Genomic DNA, 24,871 nt, shown 5'->3' with positions numbered 1-24,871 from the left:
GATAATTGTGGAGCTAAACCTAACTGTCTCTATTGTTCTCAGGAAGGGCTACCGGATTGGTAATGTTAACTCTAATTTCTGTTCACAGATGCTGTCAGATCTGCTGAGCCTTCCCAGCAATCTCTGTTTTTGACTCTATTGTCTTGTTTGAGAACATCTAAATTAGCACAAATCAATTAAATTGGTGATTCTGGACAATCCAGCAAAGCCATGGACCAGTGTATTTACACTCTGAATTATTTTGAGAGTCCGAAGACCACACCATCTGGGATTCTGTTACGTAAACTTCCCTTGTGTGAAGTCTGGGATCTTTACAACATTCCCAATGGAGCCATATCCAAACAATTCAATCACTCCTGAGAAAGATGTTTGTCCAAAGCATTTTATTGGAAGTAAGTAGAGTTTATCAAATAGGCTTAACAAGAGCAGACACAAGCAATCTACACAAATCAAATCAAGTTCCATTCATTACAGAAACAACTTTTTAAAATGCTCACATACATCTACAATTATATTCATATAAAAATTTGTCGAGATGGATACTGTGGTAGTGCCCTCTAATAGGGATACCCATGTCTTTGATGACCCTGTATGGATGCTACACCAAACCAAAGTGCCCTGATATTTACCAGCTAATGATGTTAATAATAGTGATGTGAATAATAGTTACTGATGTTAATAATAGTTACTGCTACAATTCTTCCAGATGTTCAACCAACCTGAGAAATTCACAAAGGTCCTTGAGGATTGGTCAGTATTTTGTAATTACCTATTCTATATAATACCAGAAAGTCTCATGCCCCCAAATGAAATGAACTTATCGAAATTTCAAAAAAAAGGGATGTTTTTGTTTGAATATTTCCAGTGATGAAGGTGATATTAACTGTCCATCGGTAGCATCTAGATAGATCAAAGACTGTCAGATGTCCAAAACCCTCCTGAGTGCAGCTAGTCAGCATCTTAGAAGATAAAGTTGGGATTAATATCCTCTGTAACAGAAAGAATAGTCAACTTTCAATAAGTGGTTCCACTGGTTTCTTTCAATTCTATTCCTATCACCCTGAGCGAATCTTCCAACTGTGAATCCACCCAATCTCATCTCGAGTAGACGTTGGCAGCAATGATCTTTCAGCTGCTGGGGTCCTCCTCGATGGCTTTGTCACCGATTCATTGACTATTCCAATGCTCTCCTCAATAACTTCCCATTCTTCAACCTCTGTGAGTTTCAGTTTGCCCAAACTCCACAGTCTATGTCCGATCCAATCCATACATCTTGCTTGTCCCTTTGTGTCTCATCTATTTATCCTCATGTTCAAATCCCCTTATAGCCTCTCTGTATTCCTTTTAAATTTCTACAACTTCCCAATAACTCCCACACCCACGACCCCCTCCACTAAATTATACGGTTTTCTAATTCATTTCCATCTATCAGCACCCCAACCTTAACCTCTCCAACAACCTCAGCTCAGTCCACACCCACTGAGGCCATTCCCCCCCCCCCCCCTGCAACATACAGAGACTCACACACTCTTGCACAGACACACACATGTAAACTCACATACACACATACACACACACACATACTGATACACACAGAAACACATACAACACAAACTCACTCTGAACATCTTTCCCTAATGACTTCTGCTTGTGGCCTACCATCCTGTCCCCACTTATAAACCTCGGTTTACCCGATAAATGCCCCCACCTTCTTTGATGCCAAAGCACGTGCCCCATTCTCTCAGAGAGATGCCTCTGTCTTTGTCGAGGTCACAGCCTTTGAAGAAGTCTGCTGTGCAGTGTTCCAAGGGAATTAATGTGGTCCGGAGAGGTGCCAGTTCTGAGTGGGAAAGGACGCTGAAAGACAAAGGCATTAACTGTTTTGTCAGCTTCCATTTTGATTGGCTAAATGGGGAACTGTGCTCAACTGTGGTTTGACATTTGTCACTATCTAACAGTCATAGCTTTCAAGAAAGATGAACATTTGAATAAACTGAGTTTTCATGATGGACAAGTTGGCTACATCTCCAAATAGAAAATGAGGCCTAGAGATGCTGGAGATCAGAGTTGAGAGTGTGGTGCTGGAAAAGCACAGCAGGTCAGGCAGCCTCTGAGGAGCATAAGCCCTTCATCAGGAATGGCTTCTATAGATATCATCTAGATCTCCAAGGCAAGCAAAATACTGCGGATGCTGGAAATTTGACCAGACTCAAAATGGTAACTCTGTTTCTCTCTGCACTCACTGTGTTTGTTATAAATCTAAGGAAGGTCAGGTTAAAGGAAGCCTTCCTTCCAATAAGCTGTAATTGTAAAAGACAGATGGATCTTGATACAGAGACAACATACCCAGCTACACTCCAGGTCCTTTGCCTTAATTAAATGAGTATTATCACATTAGATTCATTGATTTGAAAGTTTAAAAAAACTGTCATAGAAGGTGAATCCAACTTTACCCATCAATGGGATGCTGGTCTAACTGCTGGAACTGCCAGTGAACTGGGTAGATGTACATATGGTAATTCTGATTGAAGTCATCAGAGAGCTCGGCAAGAGAGTAATCTCCAGGTTGAAGACGTTGCTCATCATCATAGATTTCCTGGATCTAGGAAAAGACGTATGGATATGATTGTCCAGTTTTGTTACTGCAGGGCATTCCACATCACAATCAGCCATGAAGGGGGTTTGGATCAGAAGGGCTCCTCTGACAGTGTGTGCTGGGGCTCAGTGCCTGAATTCCCGGGGTTGGTAAAAGATTGAATATTACAAAACCAGACTTCAGCTGCTATTACAGACAGCAACTACATTGCCCTGGACCAGGAGTCACATGGAGGCTGGCAGATTCCCTTCTCTGAAGGACACCAGCGAACAGGCTTTGATGAGAATTAATGGTGGTTTCATGGTCATCATCAGTGAGGCAAGTTTTCACTTTCAGGTTTTATTAATTTCTACCTGCTGCCATGGCAGGATTTGAACTCAATTGTCCCCAGAGCTTTAGGCTGGTCTTACCGGGTTACTAACCAAACAATATTACCACGACACTAGCCGCATTGACTGCCTGATAACCAGCGAGGGACACAGAGTTGTGACAAGCCAGTACAGTGGTGGGGGGGGGAGAGCAGCTGTCTGGTTGGGGTGTCAATGGAATAGGGCTGTTAGGGGACTGACCCACAGTCAGGATGAGCTCAGGAGGATAACTCCTCATCATCCCACCCAGAGTCATCATTTCCCCAGCATGGACCTGAACCAAACAGACTGCTCCTGCCCTTGTCCATGACAGCATCCCTTCCAGATAGAAAGTACCCAAATGGAGTTACATTATTCCAGGGTCTCATTCCCACAGCGGACAGTCTGCACTTCCTGGATATTCCAGCCCACTGCCAAGTAGAAAGCTGATTTGGTCAAGAGTTTGAAGGGATGACCAAAACCAGGAGAAAAGTATTTAACTTTTCTCACGGAGCTGAACATAATTGGGGATTGTATTTTACCAAATCATTACCCAATTGCTCCTGGTGCTCGAATGATCCTTTAATAATGATAATGCAGATGGAGGCCATTCAAGCCATCCTCTCTATGGCAACTCTTTGAAAGATCTTCCCAATTAGTTCCCTCACCTCCCTTCTTCACCAGAAGTCCATAAATCTATCCCCGGCAAAATTTTAACCAAGTCATTTTTAAAAATTGCCACTAATTTTGCTTAAGACAATGCATTCTAGATTGTGCATTCTAGATTGTAACAGTAGACAACAGTTTCCATATTAGTGTTCAGTGCATAGAAAAATGCTGCATTGTTGTTGGAAGGATACGGAAATTCCCTTACAGCTGTTCTCTCTTTCTGAGACAGGAGGCCAGGGGATTGTTCATACACGTGGATCAGAATGTTTTTCAACCAATCGCGTAAACGTAGAGGGAACTCATTCAGTTCATTGTCCACGCATGGAGCGATGTCTGAACAGGACCAAACAAAATCAAATTTCAGTTCTCTTTTCTGTTTCACACACAATGCAAAACAAACCTCCCCAGTGATACTGCCCCATCCTGCGTTAGCTAATTAATATCTTTGCAAATAAATTGGATCAATTCAATCCTCAGTCTGCTGTTCAATGGTGCAGATGCGAACAGGTCTGTCTGATTCATGTTTGGATGTATCTTGCAGGTTCCTGTTTCAGCTACCTACAAAAGCTGTGAGCTTTATCAGTTGAACATAAAAGAAAGATTTGCATTTATATAGTGTGCTCACTGTTGTAATGTAGGAAATCCAACGAATTTTCACTCAACAAGCTAACCATCTAATTGTTTCCAGTGATGTTGCTTTCACAGTTCCAAGGTGGGAGTCAAACACTGAGTTCTAGCTCAGAGACAGGGACACTACCCACTGTACCACAAGACTTGCTGTGATGTAACTCATGCATTATTAATAACATTGCAAATATATTTTTCTAAATATGGAAGAATCAGAATAGGACAATCCATGGGTCACCATTGTATAGCGATGGTCAATAGTGATGGATTTTATTTACTTTGCAAACAATTAAAACCTACATTTGCAGGGTCCCATGTAGTCCAGGTGGATGTTATGTTCTTCCTCGGTTTCTTCAAGAAGACATTTAGAAGCAAAGAATTCACAAGGGCTTCTGTACGTCATGTTGTTCGTGCCACACACCTACAGATCAAACCAGACAATTAAACTAGATGCAATATCTTAAAGCAATCCAATTACATCAGCAATGAGAAGTCATGGACCTAAACATTCACTCTGGTTCTCTCCCCACGGATACTTCCAGACCTACCAAAACTTGCTGTTTTTCTGATGGTGATGATGGTGATTTATTGCCGGATTGATAAATTAATTGCAGGGAGGGAGGGACTTTAATTATCCAAGTATAGACCTGGATAGTTGTGGTGTACCCAGCAGAGAGGGGCAAGAGTTCCCAGGGAATGTAGGGAAGGAATTTCTGCAGCAGCTGCCCTGGGAAAGAAAGTTGTGCTAGAGAGGATTCTTGAACATGAGGTGGCCGATAAATGAAGTGAGAGAAGGAGTAGGGACAGTGATCATTGCAGGCGAAGGTTAGGTTCACTTCAGAACAAAAGACAGAGAAATCCAGAGGAAGAATAATGATCTGGAGGAAAGTCAACTTCAAGAGATAAATGGGTCTGACCCAGATAAATCAGAGTCAAGGATAAGCAGCAAAACTGGAACTGAACTACCAGCTGCCTGTAAAGATAAGGTAGTGTGGGCACATTAATGAGCTAGGCCTCAGAGTCCAGGACATAGTTTCAAAACCTGTGGATGGACCAGGACATGGAACGACTGGAAAGTGTAGGGGGAATAGTGTAGAATTTCCCAAAGAACATAGATTGAGGATTGAGCAGCCAAGCGGAGATGCAGTTTTAGTGAAGAGAATTGAGGAGTGATTCATTTTGTTAAGGAGACCATGGAGAGACAAAATGAAACTAAAGGGCACAATTTTAAAGGGCAAACTGAACTGGGTGGGGAACCTGTACATAAATCACTGAAGGTGGCGGAATGGGGTGAGAGTGTACAAGAAGTACGGAGAATCCTGGGCTTTATTCATCAGCACTTTGACCAACAAAGCAAGGAGTTTATTCTGAATTCGTACACAACACCAGTTTGACTTCAACCAGAAGCTTCCTTCCAGCTCTGAGCACTTTAGGAAGGATATGAAGACATTGGAGAGGCTGCAGAAAAGATTCACAAGGGTGTTTTTAGGGGTGAGGGACTTCAGTGATGTGGAGAGACTGGAGGAGCTTCCTTTAGGGAAGACAAGGTTGCAGCTGATAGAGGTAACAGAGGGCTTTAAAATCCTAGAGGTCTGATAAATGTAGAGAAACTGCTCTCACTGACACGAAGATCAAAACCTGAGGGACGCGAGGACAGAAAAGTCAGAGGGAAATTAAATGTTTTTATGGAACTGTTTGAAACAGCAGTTTTAAAAACTTTTGAAAGGGAATCAAATAAATATTTAAAAGAAAATAAAACAGGGCCATGGGAAAAATGGAAGCAGATTGTAACTAATAATATAGTTTGTTGAACAGCGCCTCCTTCTGTATGTAATGTTCGATGTAAAATTGTAAACTTTATTTCAACAAATATTTCTCAATTTTCTGTGGTTATTTTCCATTCCTTCATATTCTAACTTGTCAAAGTCTTCTCTTGAAGTGGATGCTGGATTGGTTCAGAAACGACCATGATCCTGTGTTTCTTTCTGAAACTATACTGTTCCTGGTGTGCTCTATCGCCTTCCAGTGTCACCCTGCTCAATCACCTGGGCAAACCATGGGGCCAAGGAACCAACAACAGCAATGATGACAGTTTGAACTCCTTCTGTATCCTTGCTACTGTTTTTGGATGATGTTGAGAATGAGTAAGTATCCTTACTTGTGCTAATTCAGGAGTGTTTACAGGGCAGCTTGTCACAGCCTGGCAAACGCAAGTAGGGTTTCCAATCTCATTGATCTTACAGACCCTCCCGTGTCGACAGTGCATGTTTTTACAGGAATCTGAAACAGGACACAATAAGGACTTATCAGCTCAATCAGGTTCTCATTCTTAGTGAATGTGAGAATGCAACAATCAGGCAGACATTCAGTTGTACACTGCATTCTTTCCACGATTTGGGAACAACTTTATTTTCAAACCTCACCAGTTAGTGTAAGTTAACATAAACATTTACAACCTGTATATTGACACCTGTCCTCCCTTAATGTTAGTCACTACCACAAAAGGGAGATGTCCCTCAGCACCTTACCTCAGGAAGGATCTGTCCCTCAGCACCTTACCTCAGGAGGGAGTTGTCCCTCAGCACCTTACCTCAGGAGGGATCTGTCCTTCAGCACCTTATCTCAGGAAGGATCTGTCCCTCAGCACCTTACCTCAGGAGGGATCTGTCCTTCAGCACCTTATCTCAGGAAGGATCTGTCCCTCAGCACCTTACCTCAGGAAGGATCTGTCCCTCAGCACCTTACCTCAGGAAGGATCTGTCCTTCAGCACCTTACCTCAGGAGGGAGTTGGTATTCCTCACATCCTGATTATTCCAGAATTGGATTGCACAGGAAACACTTCTAAACACAAAGGCTGGTAGAAGTTCAGAACTCTCTTCCACAAAATTAAATCAGTTGTTAATTTTAAATCTGAGAGGGATACATTTTTGTTAAACAAAGGTATTGAGCCAAAGACAGGTATATGGAGTTAGATGACAGAAAAGCCGCAATCTCATTGAATGGTGGAACTGGCTAGAGGGGCTGAATAGCCTATTCCTATTGCTGTGTTCCTATTCCAGCATAAACCTGTGTTCTTGAGGAGGATGAGTTGGTGGAGAGATTTTGCAATGTTTGAGGAATTACAAGCAGGTAAAACATAAGTTAACAGTAATGTTCCCAGGTTCACTAGGAACCTCAACCGTCATGTGGCTTGTCTTGAACATGGCTTAGCTCTGAGACTGAACACACAACCACCTCTGACCACTGTCAGAATATTCTGATGCTGTTGGGGATTAGTGTTCATGAAACTTTGAGAATAAGAGCTAGTTTGAATCTTGATATTTTCTAATCAATCTGCTCAGAGATATTATGACACATCTGTCCAGCAGTGGGACTGGAACTTGCATCTCCTGGATCAGAGGTGTAAACAATACCATAGAGATATAGAGTCATAGAGATGTACAGTAAAGCCCTTCCAGTTCAGTGTAAAGGTACAAAAAACAATTAACACTCAAATAAGTTATTACCAATAAATTTAGCCTGACGTGATACTTACTGACTTCATTTTGTATGTTATTGGTGACACTGCCGTCATCTTCACCCACTCCATCATCATTCCCAACCTGATTGATGTTAGGTCCATTGTTGTCACTGAAATTATTTCCATTAATTTCATCGTCATGGAGATTGGAATCTATGGTGTTTGCTTGATTGATATCAGCACCACTATTAACAAAGGGATTAATGATGTCATTATCCTCAGAATCAGAGACTCCATCATCATTTGAAGCCGGTAGATTGAACTCATTGAGATTCTCTTCACGGGACTGAGTGGTATCCTGTTCCTGGGAATCCAGTTCATTGTCATTGGCTTCTGCAATGTTGAGATTGGATTCTATATCATCATCATCGTTATCATTTGAAAAGGGTAGTGGGTTCATGTCCATTGTGTTGGTAGCAAGATTCTGGGTCTGCAAATGAGAAGGAAATTTCCATCAGGTTGCAGAAAGGAAGTGAACAACATGAAACAGGTTTTGTCTTGGTCATATTAACAGCTTTCTTAAAAAAAAAACAGGAATTTTTAAATTGGAAGTTTACACATTGTATTCTTGTTCTTGTTATTTGCAAATGTAAAAAACTCCAGAATCTAGAGATTGGATAAGTTCCTGCATGGACATCCAGCTGAGAATGGAAATGGAAACAATTTGCTAATTAATGTGCGTTCTGTTACTCTGCTGCAAAGGTAAGGTTTTGTATCTTTAATGGTCCCTCATCTGATTGCTGTCAACAGAGCATGAGGCATTTGGAGATTAATTCTTATTGCAGAGATTTCTAACCATTTATAGTTTGCAGCCTCTGGGTCAGAAATAATCAACAATGAAGACTGCTTTACATCTCAACCTAAATGTGATGGGCACCAAACTGTGAATCAGAATGGATCCTCACCGGACTATAGTATAGTGTTACCAGGTGAGGAGTTCAAGGAAATTCAGCTCCTTCTTAATCATATCATTAATTGATTAATCTGTTCAACTGTCTGCCTGTAAATTGAGAAAAAAATCAAAAATACCTCATCCTGTTCAGTTTGATCATCTTCGTCCAAATTTCCATTTGACATTTGCTGATTGGCAAATTGTTCATTATTCATGTTTCCATCACGGTTCATGTCCAATCCGTGCTCAGAGATTGTGTTTTGTTGGTTCAGCCCCTTGTGGCTCTCACTGATCACAGAATCATCTTCAACGTTTGAGCCCAATGGGTCCCCTCCTTGCACAGAGTCAGTGTATGGGAGAACAGGTTGCTCTGGATTCGAAACATCAGTCTCCGATTCCTGTTCACCCCCAACATCCACAGCATTGGGATCAACACTTGGTGTAAAAGGTCCCTCATTACCTGGTAGAAAGGAGTCCTCATTATCTGGCAAAAAGGGATCGTCATAACCTGGTAGAAAGGGATCTCCATTACCTGGTAAAAAGGCATCTCCATTACCTGGTAAAAAGGGATCTCCATTACCTGGTAAAAAGGGATCTCCATTACCTGGCATGACAGGTTCAAAAGGCACATTTCCAAAGGGCATGGTCACCTGAGTATCTTCCATACTGACCGGGTCCTCAGCACTCATGCTTTCAGCATCCATTTGTGCAGCATTTACTCCCAAAACGTTTTCTCTCCACACTGGATAAGCAGGGAAGACATTTTGATAATAAGGAAATTGGCCAGGGTTTTGGGCATTCCAGTAATATCGTTGGTTAGGATTGTAGGATGGAAATTGCTGGTTAGGATGTTGGAAAGGAAATTGCTGGTTAGGATTTTGGAAGGGAAATTGCTGGCCAGGGTAATATCCACCGCTGTTTTGTCGCCAGTTAAAGTTGTTGAAAGGAAATCCCCAGTTACGGTTGTTGTAATGTGGAAACCTTTTGTTAAAGAAGTGGTTGATAAAATTGCGTCTTGTACCATAGGGACCAAGATTTCTGTACTGAAAAGGGCTTCCAAGTGGATTTAGTTGATTGAAGTTCATATTCTGTTGTAATTACAGAATAAAGACACATTAACAAAATGTTCAATGCTTTTCAGTAAAGTCTGTTTCTACAAAAGGCTTAGTCTATGTTCAAGGAACAATTAGCACACTTTCATAATCCTTTTATTTTGAGAAAACTTTGTAAGTGCTTCACAGAGACTAAATCAAACAGACAGCGATAACCCAGGCCTTGTTGCACTAATCCATCAAATGTTGTCTCTCATTAGTTCAACATTTTTGTGCGTCCTTTGGTGTGAAAGTTCCTTACATCCTGACCATTTGCAAATGTGAGCTAATAATGACAAGGTGAGGGTTACAGTGCATCAGGAAGCAACAGTGTATCTCCTGATATTTAAGGATTGCGAAAGAAACCAAGGAATAATAGAGACAAAAAAAAACAGATGGATTAGAATCAAATCAGGTTCAGTAAAGAAATAGAGAGAGAGAGAGAGAGAGAGAAGTGCTATTAAGAAGGAGAGAAAAGAAACATGGAAACAAAAAGAACCAAGAATATTAGACAATTTAAAATGTTCACTTTTAATTGTCTAGCAACACTTTGTGGAGTGTAGGAATGATAACTTGTTCCTTTAAACAAACACACAAAATGCTGGAGAAACTCAGCAGGTCTCGCAGCATCTGTGGAGAGAGAAACAGAGTTAATGTTCTGAGTCCAATATGACTTCTCAGAAATTCATACCAGACGTGCAACATTAATTCTCTTTGTTTCAGATTCCCAGCCCCTGCAGTATTTTGCCTTCATTAATTTGTTCCCTTCTGGGGAATTGATTGTATTAAGAATTATCATATTATAAAAAGCTATTTATGTGATTGGAGGACATTTTGTCATCAGTGTTATGCAATAAATGTTCAAATCCGGAAAGTTCTGAGGAGTAACACAGAGGTAACTGAAGAAATAGTGTCTGTCCCAAACCAATACAATGGTGTCACTAAAATCAACATCATTGTGTATGGCTACATATCTGGAAATCTCAGCTGATTTGTACATTAATAATGGCCTCAGTCATCAGCACATCATTAACAGCAAGGTCCAACCTATTATCGTTTTTTTTCCCCTAATCAATCTGTTCAGAGAGATATCGAGACACTACCACTGCACCACAACAACCCCAGTCTATTATATTGCTATCTCTGTTTGCAATCTGATACCCGCCATCAGAGCTATTTTGACAGTACCTGCCCAAAGGACCCTCAGGCTAAATTGATTAGAGAAAAGAACTAAATGTACAAGATTCTTCAGGGTTTGACAGTGGAGATGTGGAGAGGTTATTTCCCCTAGTGGGAGAATGCCAGACCAGATGGTGTATTTCATAATAAGATGGTCCACTTCAGATAGAGATGAGGAGGAATGTCTTCTCTCAGAGGGGAGTGTATCTGTGGAATTCTTTACCACAGAGGGTTCTCGAGGCTGGGTCATTATGTTCAAGGCTGAGACAAACAGATTTTTAATCCCTCTGAATGTCAGTTTATCCAAAGCTCTGTTGCCTGCATTGAACCAAGTTCCTGTCACCCATTGTGCCCCATGCGTCCAATATTTAATTTAAAATTCTCATCCTGTGGTTTACACCTTTCCATAACCTCAACTCTCCTGATCTCTGAAAGCTCCCCCAGCCTTTAAACCACACCCAGCCCCAGCATCCTCGTACCTCTCTGTCTGACATGAGCTTATTGTCTTTTTCCCTCTCCATACTCTGCCACTGCCTCAAGCTGCCTACACCACGGGTCATGGTACCCCCTCCTGAAGCATCATCCTCCTCCAGCACCTTTCCATCTTCTAGTACCTGCACTTTGGCCATGCCTTAGGTCAATCATCCTACTCACCCATTGTTTGTCACCACACGTGTTCCTTTGTCTCTGAGAAGCACCCTAACACATTTATGCAACTTTATACACTTAATGGAGAGCACATTATGAAAGGAGTCATATTGTAAGAATAATGGACCATGAGTGATTACCTCCATACTTGTCGATGCATCTCTGGTTTTCCGAACCTGTACAAATGAAAAGAAGAATAGTTGGTGACATTGTGAATTGTACAATGCAATGATCCGATTGTCTCTGTCACAGAGTAGCATTCTCTTATTTTCAGGTTTACCTGAGGAGTTGCCTTTGGGAGTTTGGGGAAGAGTCTCCCATTGCCAAGTGCCTTCAGGACTCTCCCTGTTCTATTTGATGTTGGTCAGTTCCCTCACTGAGAATCCCCCCCCCCCCCCCCACCCACTCAATAACCATCATTCCCCCCGTGTGTGGGCCTCCTTCCTGTTCCATAGAAAACGTTGTATAAAATGGACAGGTTTGTGCTTAAAACAAATTCTCCCCTTGCCCTTATATTACAACCAATTCCAAATCCTGACATAAGTGAGCATTTTCAAACCAAACTCTGCAATTAAATGTCCAATGGTGACCATCAATCCATTGTCGATTGTTGTAAAAACCCATCTGGTTCACTAGTGTCCTTACTGGGAAGGAAACTGCCATCCTTACCCACTCTAGCCTACATGTGACTCCAGACGCACAGCAATACGGGAGATTCTAATCTCCTGTCTGAAATGGCTGACTGATTTGGCCTGGCATATCCCCCACTCCACCATTACCATCAAGCCTGGGGATCAACCCTAGTTCCATGGAGAGTGCAGGAGGGCATGATAGGGGCAGAACTAGGCATATCTGAAGGTGAGGTGTCAGCCTGGTGAAGCCACCAAACAGGACTACTTGCATGTCAAACAGTATCTGCAGTAAGTGATAGAGTTAAGCAATCCCACAATCAATGGATCAGATCTAAGTTCTGCAGTCTTGCCACATCCAGTCCTGAATGGAGATGGACAATTAAACAACTTACTGGAGGAGGAGGCTCCACAAATATCCCCATCCTCAGTGATGGGGGAGCCCAGCACATCAGCGCTAAAGATAAGGCTGAACGATTTGCAGCAATCTTCAGCCTGAAGTGCCAAATGGATAGAATCATAGAGATGTACAGCATGGAAACAGACCCTTCATCCAACTTGTCCATGCCAACCAGTTATCCTAAATTAATCTAGTCCCACCTGCCAGCACCCGGCCCATATCCCTCCAAACCCTTCCTATTCATTTACCCTTCCAGATGCCTCTCAAATGTTGCAATTTGTACCAGCCTCCACCACTTCCTCTGGCAGCTCATTCCATACACGTACCACCCTCTGTGTGAAAAAAGTGCCCCTGAGGTCTCTTTTATATCTTTCCCCTCTCACCCTAAACCTATGCCCTCTAGTTTTGGACTCCCCCCACCCCAGGGGAAAGTACTTGTCTATTTATGACCCTCATAATTTTATTTTAGGATGGCATGGTATCTTAGTGGTTAGCACTGCTGCCTCACAGTGCCAAGGATCCCAGGTTCAAGTCCAGCCTCGGGTGACTGTCTATGTGGAGTTTGCACGTTCTCCCCGTGTCTGCATGGGTTTCCTCTGGGTGCTCCGGTTTCTTCCCACAGTCCAAAGATGTGCAGGTCAGGTGAGTTGGCCATGCAAAACTGCCCATAGTGCTCAGGGATGTGTAGGGTAGATGCAATAGTCAGGGGGAAATGTAGAGTGATAGGGTAGAGGAATGGGTCTGGGTGGGTTACTCTTCAGAGGTGTGGACTTGTTTCCATCCTGTAGGGATTCTATGATAAACCTCTATAAGTCTCCGACACTCCAGGGAAAACAGCCCCAGCCTATTCAGCCTCTCCCTATAACTCAAATCCTCCAACCCTGGCAACATCCCCATAAGTCTTTTCTGAACCCTTTCAAGTTTCACAACATCCTTCCTATAGCAGGGAAACCAGAATTGAATGCTGTATTCCAAAAGTGGCCTAACTAACATACTGTACAGCTGCAACATGACCTCCCAACTCCGATACTCAATGCTCTGACCAATAAAGGAAAGCATATCAAACACCTTCTTCACTATTCCATCTACCTGCGACTCCACTTTCAGTGATCAAACTTGTCCTCCTCCAGTGATCCCCAACATTACAGATACCAGTCTTCAGCCAATTCAGATCATGCCACGGGATATAAAGAAATCGTTGGATATTGTAAAAGCTATGGGCCCTGACAACATTCCAGCAATAGTACTGAAGGCTAGTGCTCTGAAACTTGCTGCTCCCCTCGCCAAGCTCGTCCAGTACAGTTACAACATTGTCACCTTCCTGCCAGTGTGGATAATTGTCCAGGTATGTCCTGCACATAAAAAGCAGGACAAATTCAAACCAGCCAGTTACCATCTCATCAGTCTACTCTTGATCATCAGTAAAGTGATGGAAGGTGTCATCTACAGTGCCATCCACTAGCACCTGCTCAGCAATAATGCCCTCCCTAAGGGCATTGTGGGTCTACCTACAGCACATGGACTGCAGTGGTTCAAGAAGGTAACTCACCCCCACCTTCTCAAGGGGCAACTAAGGACGGGGCAATAAATGCTGGGCCCGGCCAGTGATACCTCGTCCCATGAGTGAATATGTTAAAAGTTATCGGCTTTATACCTTGTCCAAGAACAACAAACATCATTCAAAATAAAGTTTGCAGATTATTTCTAATTTATTTTGAGCAGCTTCTTATTTTGAAAAGGGGATACTTACAGGAATGGCCAACGCCACAACCACCAGGCACAAGGTCAAAACCACAGTTTGCATCTTTCAGTGCGGATTAGGATCTGGAAAGCAAGAACTGGGTTCATTCGAGATCACGGTGCGAAATGCGAATTGGACAATGGTTCAGAACAGTCACTTGCCCTGTTGTTAGACCATAAGACATAGGAGCAGAAATTAGGCCATTCAGCCCATCGAGGCTGTTCTGCCATTAAATTATGGCTGATAGGTTTCTCAACCCCATTCTCCCGCTTTCTTCCCGTAACCTTTGATCCCATTGATACTCAAGAATCTATCTATCTCAGTCTTAAATATCCTCAATGACCTGACCTCCACAGTCTTCTGATTATATTCTGTTTGTGCAGACTCTGGTATACAGCTCCTACAGAGGAAAAGATTAATGTGGCAAAATACCCAACAGAGGTAGCATCAAAAGACTCATTGGAAAGGAGATTTTGAGTAGGGTAGGGGATGGAGGGGAAGGGAGAAATGGGGAGGTGGAGAATAAGGAAGGAGAATGAGAAGGGAGAATGATGAGAGGAAGGGGAACTAGAAAGAGGGGAAAACTAGATCAAGGATTTGGGGAAAGGGGTAAACAAAATATTGGTGAAAGAAACTGAGGGTATTTAAAGAAGAGAAAGTAATAGAGAGATTGGGGTGGGGGGGGGGTGAATTGGGAGTGACAGAAATGGAAGGGTTGGAGGATGTGGATGGCATTACAGAACAGTGGAGCGTGAGACCCTGAAGGAAGTTAAAGTTCAGGTGAAAACTTTAACAGAGGCCTCTCAGGAGTCAGAACATGTCAGCGGGGGCTGGAATCTTGGTGAAGTCGGGCTTCATCGTTGTAGGATGTGTTAATGTTTATTCAGGATGGAAACAAACCAGAAACATTAGTGGGGGGAGGGCGAGAGAGAGAGAGAGAGGGAGGGAGGGAGGGAGAGAGAGGGAGATAGAGAGAGGGAGGGAGAGAGAGAGAGGGGAGGGAGAGAGAGAGACAGAGGGAGGGAAGGAGGGAGAGAGAGAGAGAGAGAGGGAGAGAGGGAAGGAGGGAGAGAAAGACAGAGGGAGGGAGAGAGAGAGGGAAGGAGGGAGAGAGAGAGAGAGGCAGAGAGAGGGAGGGGAGTAGAGAGAGAGGGAGGGAGAGAGAGAGGGGGAGGTAGAGACATGGAGAAAGAGAGAGAGGGATAGAGAGAGATAGAGAGGTTGGGAGAGAGTGGGGGGAGAGAGAGAGATTGAGAGAGGGAGAGGTATTGAGAGAGAGAGAAAAAGAGGGAGAGAGAGGCTTAGGGGGGGAGACAGAGAGAGAGAGGCAGAGAGAGGGAGGGGAGTAGAGAGAGAGAGGCTGGGAGAGAGAGAAAGATAGAGAGAGAGGGGGAGAGGTAGAGAGAGAGGGAGAGAGAGGGAGAGAGAGTGGCTGGGAGAGAGAGACAGAGAGAGAGAGGGGGAGAGATAGAGAGAGAAAGGGAGAGATAGAGAGAGAGGCTGGGAGAGAGAGAGAGGGGCAGAGAGAGATTTGGAGAGAGAGAGGCTGGGAGAGAGAGGCGGGGGAGAGAGAGAGGGAGAGAGAAAAATGTAGAGAGAGAGAAAAAGGTAGAGAGAGAGAAAGGTAGAGAGAGAGAGAGAGACGGAGTGAGAGAGAGGGAGAGAGAGTGAGGGAGAGGGAGAGGAAGTGAGGGAGTGAGGTAGAGGGAGAGGGAGTGAGGGAGTGAGGGAGGGGGAGTGAAGGAGAGGTCTAGTTAATGTTTCGAGTCCAGTGAGTCTTCCTTAATCCTGAAGAAGTTATACTGTACTCAAAATATTAACTCTGTCTCTGCATCGATCTATGTCTCTCCACTCCCTCTCACCCCCACAGGTGCTGTCAGACCTGCTGAGTTTCTCCAGCATTCTTCCTGTGTTTGTTTCAGATTTCCAACATCTGCAGGATTTTGCAGTCAGGCCTGGAGGTGATAAGGTCATGAATAAGGGATTTATCAGTGCCTGGTTCCCCCAGATGTTTGGAGTCACAATATATTTATATCCAAATACAAGTTGGTTTGTAGAATTCCCAAAAGAAGCAAGTTCATTCTCAAGATTCATCCGACAAACGAGGTGGAGCTAATTCCATAAAAAAAGGTAGCCATGTTGTGGAGGTGCTAATGTTGGACAGGGGTGGGCCAAGTTAAAAATCACAAGACACCAGGTTATAGTCCAACAGGTTTATTTAAAATCACAAACTTTCAGAACACTGCTCCTTCGTCACTTCACCTGAGAGCAGGACTCTGAAAGCATGTGATTTCAAATAAACCTGTTGGACTATAACCTGGTGTCATGTGACTTCTGACTGTTAAAAAAAAGGAACTGGAGAGACGTTTGAGAATCAAGACTTTACAGGAGGGCATGTGGAACTAAACACAACTGCTCAATCGAGCATAAACACACAGACTCGAACAGCCCAAAAACATCCTTCAGAACTACGGTTTCTGTCATTCAAACTTTTGATTTTCATGCTGAAGTAATGAATCGGAGATGGAACTAATTGTTTTACAGTTTGCTGACACTTTGAGGATTCTGTTCACACCTTCAGGAGCCTGGAGATTGCTACACCCTACAGTGTCTAACCCTACACTGTCATTAAGTGAATCAACATAGCCTAGTGTGACCACAGCAGACACTCAACACATGCTGTGGTCACATCCCTTCATGGGAGTGATCAACCACAGCCAGAGACAGAGACAGAGAGGAGAGTTATTGTGGAGATGCTGGATGACAGAGCACGGATTGACTCACCCCACAAGAGGCTGTGCATTTGATGAAAACACTATTGCTGCCTGAAACATGCCAATGATACTACCTTTCCCAAGCTTTCAAAGCTGGTTTAACTTGAAGAGTAGATTAAGTTTCAAGAAATTGAAAGTTCCTCACCATCACTGATGTTGTTTGTAGTCGGCCTATCTCTGAGATTATCTCCCCACCTCATTGCTGTAAGCTTCAATAGCCCTATTCCAAAATAAATTGATCAATCTCCATTTTAACATTTTCAACTGCCCTCAGCCTCAACAGCTTTTATGGGGGTGAGGGGTTTGGGGAGGGGTGGGGTTGGGGAGAGCAATATCCAGATTTCCACTCTCCTTTTTGTGCAGAAATGCTCCCAGACATTACCTCCAATGAACTGGCTGGGATTTTGAGGGTCTGCCCACTGGCCTGGATCCCAGGAACAGAGAGCTTTCTCTCTACATACCCTATCAATTCCTTTAATCATTTTAGAAATTTTAATCTGATAACATGCCTTACACTTCCATACTCAAAGGAGGGAGTAAAGGCCTGGTCTGTGCAACCTGCCCTTGCTATTAATTACCCCTTTTAACCCATCTATCCTTGCCCCCTTTTCTCTTTCTCAACTGTATCTATCATCCAAAATGTGGCCTCCTCAGCACTGCCCTCTGATCTCATCTCCACTGTTACCAATCTGTTAGACTGCTTACCAACACCTCGGCCTGGGAACACAGAAATTTCTTCCAGTAATGTATATTCAGAAGACTGAAGCCAATGTCTTTCATCTCCATCACAAACTCTGCTTCTTCGCCATTAACATTCCTTTGTAACCTTCACCCCCGCACCCCCTCATCCCCTCCTACCCTCGCATACCAGAGTTTGCTGCACTTCCTCTGCCCTTAGGTAAGGAGACCCAGCATTTCAGGCACGGTCTCACCAAGCCTGTGTATACAATTGCGGCATGACTTCCTTACTCACGTCCGCCATTCCTCTGGCAATAAGGACCAATCACCGTATCAGCTTTCAGTGAATTTAGGGCTACCCTGATATCTTTGGACTTCAATGCTTCCCAAATGTACAAAATGCATTTCTGTTTTCCTTCCAAAGTGCAGAACTTCACTTTTATTCACATTATATTCCAGCTGGCCATGTTTTCGCCCATTCTTTTAGCCTGTCTAAACTCCCTAGTCGTCTCTTTGCAAACTCCTCATAACTGACATTCCCAACTGTGATTGTGTCACCAGCAAAAATTGAAATCATGATACAGTATTTGGTTCCCCACATCTGAATCATCAATTAGTTACAACCTGACAATGACCAATTAATTCCTATCCCCTGTAATCTGTCTATTAACCAATTTCTAGTCCATGCCAGTATAATATCGCTAATCCCATAAGGCTCTAATCTTGCTCACTAATCAGGGTGGGACCTGATTAGTGAGTCTTCTAAAGGTCCAAATATACCACATTCACTTGCTCTCCCTTATCAATTCTCCTAGTTATAGTCATCGAAAAATCTCAACAGATATCAAACACATTCTCCCTTTCAAAAATCTAACTGTCCTATCTTATCAAAATTCTCTGAAGGGTCTAATCATTCCATCCTTTATAATATATTCTAGTATTTCCCCACTATTGAGGTCAGGCTAACAGTTAAATATTGCCCCTGTCTTTTTATCTCCTTTCTTAAATAGTGGTGTTCCATTTGCAATCTTCCAGTCTGCAGCTACCATTTCAGATTTGATAGGATTTTGGAATGTGACCACCAATGCTTGCACTGCATCCCATTCAACTCTTTGGGATATCGGGATTTCATCAAACTTCCGTCCTATTCACTTCCCAAGTTTTTTTTCTACCAATGCTGATTTCTTTCAGTTCCTCATTCTTTCTACTCTGTTTGTTTCCTGGTATTGCTGAAGACTTTTCTCGTATCTTCCTCTATGAAGGCACAGAGTATTTGTTTAGAGTATCTGACATTTCCTTATTCCCTGCTATATCTTATCTCCAGCAATAGTTAACCCATACTTGTCTTTGCTAATCTTTTCCTTTTTAACCTATTGGTATTTTTATAAACAGTTGCTTGGGTTTCCTTTGCTAAATTCTAAATTACTCCCAATTATCAGGCTTACTTTTATTTGGGCAACTTTATAAGACACTTCCTTTGCTTAAATACACTCTTTAACTTTATTTGTTAGCCACTGTTGGATCTCATTATCTGCTGGAAGTTTGTGCCTCCAAGGCAGGTATATTTGTTGTAAACCACATCTTAATCATTTAACGCCTGTTATATCTTTTAGTATAGCTTCCCAATCAACCACAAAGATTCTATATCACAATGTAAATGCCTGTGAAAAGATGCACAACTTAAACAATCTCTGGCAGCTGACAAAAAAATTAAGTTCAGGAATATTTACAAATACCTTAAATGCGAGTTTTCATACAAATAAGCTTTCATTATTACTAACAAAAATCCTTTTCCTGAGGCAGTCACTACAGCAAAGAAACTCTTAAAAAATTACTTTAGATCAGTTTAAATACTGAAAGCAATTATTGTTCAATTTTTTCTTACAAATGATGACAAATGTTTTCAGTTCTTTCTTCAAAGATATAACATCAGTGAACATTTCTCAAACTGTTAAATTGATATTTCAGTAACTCAGTTATTGTACTTGAATAAACGTAACATGAAGGAGATTAACATATTTCTCTCATTACCTCACCACTTTAGAAAGATGCAGAGATCACAGGAGTCAAATAGGATCTGGCACAAAGTCTGTCTCAGCTGTGAATGGACTAAACCGTGCTGGAGAAGCAAGATCAGTCTCAGTGTCTGAGCAGCGCTCAGCCTCTGGAAACTTATTCTCCTGGATTTCAGACCCTGCCCTAGTCACAGCCAATCACAGCTTCCAGGATCTGATGAAATGAGGTGTTACCACCACCATTAACCCTCCAGACATTAGTCACTGGGAGGTGGGGAATGGCATCGTTTACCCTCAGTTAATCTTTGCTGACTGTGCACAGGTTCATAAGAATTTCTTAACTCGTGCTTTATCAAAACCACAAAGACTTCGAACTTAGGAAAGGTGGATGCTGGAGATTTCGAAATAAACGCAAAGAATGTTGGAGAAACTCCTCAGGTCTGGCAGCTTCTGGGGAGAGAAAAACAGAGCTAATGTCTCAAATCCAGTGACTCTTCATCAAAACTGAGAACAAGTCAGGAGTGTGTTTCAAGCCATTCCACACCCGAAATGTACATTGTCAATGTTGGAATTAAACATTCGATAGACCCATAAATGGTGCAGTGTTATGGTAATGAGAAAATCTGACAGTATCACTGGGACATTAATACAGTGGCCCTGGTCTAATGCCTGGGACAGGGGGTCAAATCTCACCATTGCAGAAGGTGAAATTTAAATTCAGTAACATCTGGAATAATAAGAAGCTAATCTAAAGACACCGACTGTCAATTGTCGTAAAAAGCCACCTGGGTCACTAATGTCCTTCGGGGAGCTGATGTGTGACTCCAGTCCCACAGCAATGTGTGTGAAACTTAACTATCCTCAGAAATGGTCCAGTGAGGATTTCACTTAAAGGGCATTTAGGAATGGGCAAGATATAATGACCCAGCTACAGCACCCACACCCTGTGAGGGAGTGAAAATGAAGAGCAGATAACTGGAGCACAATCTAGGCGGACAGACCTACAGTCCCCTGAAAGTGACAACACAAGTGGATAAGGAAGAAAGCTTTTAGCATGTTTGCCTTCATCAGTTGGGGCATGGAGGATCAAACTTGACAGGACATGTTATAGCTGTATCGAATTTGGAAGATGATGTACAGTTCTGGTCTCAACACTACCAGAAGGATGTGGAGGCTTTGGAGAGGGTACAGAAACAGTTACCAGGATGTTGCCTGGTTTGAAGTTACAAGGAAAAATTGGACAAAGTTAGTTTTCACATGAACATCAGAGACTGATAAAGGGTGACCCAAATATGAGAGGCAGAGATAGAATGGATAGTCTAGGACCTTTTTCCCAGGGAAGGAATGGCAATTCCTGGGGGACATAGGTTTAAGATAAAAGGGGTAAGGTTTAAAGGAGATGTGAGAGGCAAGTATTTTAAACAGAGGGTGGTAAGTGTCTGGAAACCTCTGCTGAAGGAGGTGGTGGAGGCAGAGACAATAACAAGATGTTTAAGACACCTTTACAGATATATGACTAGTCAGGGAGGAGAGGGATACAGACTATGTAGAGGTATAAGGTTTCAGATTAGAAAGGCATCATGTGCTAGCACAATCTTTGTGGGCCAAAGGGCTTGTTCCTGTGCTGTGCTGTTCTTTAAACTTGATAGTACCTGAAAGAGAAGACTAATTCTTTGACTCCTTGTCCATAGTCTCCAGGTGGACACTGCCCTCAGTGTGTCTAACATAGAGTCATACAGCACAGAAACAGAGCCCTCAGTCCAACCAGTCCATACCAAACATCATCTCAAACTAAGCTAGTCCCACCTGCCCCTGCTCCCGGCTCATATCCCTCCAAACCTTTCTTACTCATGTACTTAGACAAATGCCTTTCAAATATTGGCACTGTACCCGCTTCCACCACTTCCTCAGGAAGTTCGTTCCACATGCAAACCACCCTCTGCAAAAACACCTGCCCTTCATGTCTTCATTTCTACTCTCCCTCATTTATTTCTGTTGTGACTTTATGTCCTGTCTTCTTTTTTATACATTCAGGGAAAATATATGACTTGAAATCCTGATTTGGAAACATATCGCCGTTCCTTCACTGTCACTGGCTCAGAATCCTGGAATCCCCTCCCTAAGGGCATTGTGGGTCTACCTACAGCACATGGACTGCAGCGGTTCCAGAAGGCAGCTCACCCCCACCTTCTCAAGGGGCAACTAGGGTCAGGCAATAAATGTTGGGCCCAGCTGGTGGCACACCAGTCCCTTGAATGCTTTATAAATACTCAGATCTCTGTCATTTAATCCAGTCAGTGACACAGAGACAGGTTTTTAGCCTCTGCTCACAGTAATGTAATGATAAAAGAGTCAACGTTGATGTACAATTGGGCCTAAATGTCCTTGTACACTGGTCAATGAAAGCAAGTGTGCAGCTGGGGCAGGGAGTGTGAAGGTTAATGGTATGTTGGCCATAAGTACATTAGGAGCACACACACCTGCCTGGGCCCCACAGACACACATCACCGCCCAGCACACAGCAGCCCCACAGTGCACTCCACAGCAACCTCAGGCTTGGGCACGTCCCTGCCTCAGGCCATTCACTTGTTCATACAAATACATTCACCAGAATGAAGTCTGCTCATTATGTCATCTGTGGCTCAGTTAGGAAAACCATCACATCAGAGTCAAGCTTCAATCCCAGGATTGGAAAAAGGACAACAGTGCCAGAACAGAGCTGAGGGAGTGCCACACTGTCGAGGGTCAGTGCTGAGGGAGTGCCGCACTGTCAGAGGGTCAGTGCTGAGGGAGTGCCGCACTGTCAGAGGGTCAGTGCTGAGGGAGTGCCGCAGTGTCAGACAATCAGTGCTGAGGGCGTGCCGCAGTGTCAGACAATCAGTGCTGAGGGAGTGCCGCACTGTTGGAGTGTCAGTGCTGAGGGAGTGCCGCACTGTCAGAGGGTCAGTGCTGAGGGAGTGCAGCACTGTCGGAGGGTCAGTGCTGAGGGAGTGCCGCACTGTCAGAGGGTCAGTGCTGAGGGAGTTCCGCACTGTCAGAGGGTCCGTGCTGAGGGGGTGCCACACTGTCGGAGGGTCAGTGCTGAGGGAGTGCCGCACTGTCAGAGGGTCAGTGCTGAGGGAGTGCCGCAGTGTCAGACAATCAGTGCTGAGGGAGTGCCGCAGTGTCAGACAATCAGTGCTGAGGGAGTCCCGCACTGTTGGAGGGTCAGTGCTGAGGGAGTGCCGCACTGTCAGAGGGTCAGTGCTGAGGGAGTGCAGCACTGTCGGAGGGTCAGTGCTGAGGGAGCGCCGCACTGTCAGGTGGTCAGTGCTGAGGAAGTGCTGCAGTGTCAGAGGGTCAGTGCTGAGGGAGTGCCGGACTGTCAGAGGGTCAGTTCTGAGGGAGTGCCGCACTGTCAGAGGGTCAGTGTTCGGCCATGGGGCAGTGGGGTTGATTGGTGCGGGTGTCCGAGATGTTCTCTAAATTACTCTGCGAGAAGGCGTCCAGTCTGCCCAACGTAGAGGAGACCGTTTCAATATTAGTCTAGAGTTTGGGTCTGTAATATATGTTCACATCAGGAGCTGGAATGACCATTTGTTGAATCGTTCATTACCACCTTCACCATGTCTCGGTCTCCTGCGCTGGCAACATTGGGCACAGAAACCCTGCTGGAGGCTAAACCCACATCACAGGCACAACGGACAGAGTGGGCTAAGGTGGGCCTTTATGTACAATTTTAATCCAAGACCACCCAAGTTCTCACAGTTGGATATAAAAGGTCCCATTGCATTATCTGACTGAAAACAGGATGGGGATGGGGGGCTAGCTGTAAGTGGCAGGAGATGTCTCTTCAATGTCCTGGGGCCAATAATTATTCCTCAATGAATATCAGAGAAAGAAGAAATACAGACTAACTGATTGTTATAGAGGTTTATAAAATCATGAGGAGTCTGGACAGGGGTGAATAGTCAAGGTCCTTTCCCTGGGGTGGGGGAGTCCAGAACTAGAGGGCATAGGTTTAGGGTGGGAGGGGAAAGATTTAAAAGGGACCTAAGGGGCAACCTTTTCACACAGAGGGTGGTACGTGTATGGAATGAGCTGCCAGAGGAAGTGGTGGAGGCTGGTACAATTGCAACATTTAAAAGGCATCTGGATGAGTATATGAATAGGAAGGGTTTAGAGGGATATGGGCCAAGTGCTGGCAAATAGGACTAGATTAGGTTAGGATATCTGGTTGGCATGGATGGGTTGGACCGAAAGGTCTGTTTCTGTGCTACACATCTCTATGACTCTATGATTACACTGTTCTTTATGGGATCTTCTTGTGCACACATTGGCTACTTGCATTTCCTATGTTACAGCAGTGACCAAGCGCACTGACTGTCGAATATGTGGGATGTACCGTGCTGCAAGTCTTTGTTTAACTGGAGGTTTCTCTCTCCCAAGCCTTGGTGATCCATTGATGTGGATGTGTCTGTCTTGTGGGAATCAATCCCTGAGGGGAAACACACCATTTAAACTCTAACCCTATCGCTGAGTGGCCTTCACTGAAAACACCTTTGGATCCTCAAGTTGCCTTTCTATCACTGTGTTCCCCTCCCAGTTCACTTGCTCATTCATTAGCTGGGGAAAGGACAGGGTATGATTGGTCTGGGCATGAAGCGGTGGGGTTTGAGGGCCCTGTGAGGATTAGTCTCATTGCCTGCTGTGTATAGGTGCTGCTCATGCTCATGATGGGGCAGGGGGACACAGGGAGGAGCAGGAGGTAGACGATAGGAGGTGCGACCACACTTGGAATATTGTGTACAGTTCTGGTTGTCATATTTTGGAAAGGATGTGGAAGCATTGGAAAAGGTGCAGAGGAGATTTACCAGGATGTTGCCTGGTCTGGAGAGAAGGTCTTATGAGGAAAGGCTGAGAGAATTGGGTCTGTTCTCATTGGCAAGAAGAAGGTTAAGATGGGATTTGATACAGACATACAAGATGATTAGAGATTAGATAGGGTAGACAGTGAAAGCCTTTTTCCGAGGATGATGATATCAGCTTGTACGAGGGGGCATAACTACAAATTGATAGATTTAA

General features: G+C 43.7%; 1 protein-coding gene across 2 annotated transcripts; it reads right to left on the bottom strand.

The window, feature by feature from the left end:
* Positions 1 to 368: 368 nt before the first annotated feature.
* On the bottom strand, positions 369 to 19,939 carry LOC122539297 (uncharacterized). Of its 2 annotated transcripts, none has more exons than XM_043673992.2 (11): positions 19,824 to 19,939; positions 14,350 to 14,423; positions 11,711 to 11,746; positions 8,790 to 9,740; positions 7,776 to 8,190; positions 6,398 to 6,519; positions 4,540 to 4,660; positions 3,818 to 3,945; positions 2,454 to 2,602; positions 1,709 to 1,857; positions 369 to 989 (listed from the first exon to the last, which is right to left on the bottom strand). In XM_043673992.2, the coding sequence occupies exons 2-11, from the start codon at positions 14,401 to 14,403 to the stop codon at positions 961 to 963; spliced, it is 2,154 nt and encodes a 717-aa protein (XP_043529927.2). In that variant the 5' UTR covers positions 14,404 to 14,423; positions 19,824 to 19,939; the 3' UTR covers positions 369 to 960. The 2 variants fall into 2 exon arrangements, with proteins under 2 accessions (XP_043529927.2, XP_087835993.1); XM_087979867.1 differs by having other exon boundaries at positions 19,829 to 19,881.
* Positions 19,940 to 24,871: the final 4,932 nt, after the last annotated feature.

This window comes from Chiloscyllium plagiosum, unplaced genomic scaffold (assembly GCF_037043375.1).
Source record: "Chiloscyllium plagiosum isolate Xiang-an unplaced genomic scaffold, Cpla_swu_hap1 HiC_scaffold_36, whole genome shotgun sequence".
Taxonomy (NCBI): domain Eukaryota; kingdom Metazoa; phylum Chordata; class Chondrichthyes; order Orectolobiformes; family Hemiscylliidae; genus Chiloscyllium; species Chiloscyllium plagiosum.
This window is presented reverse-complemented; position numbering and strand designations above follow the sequence as displayed.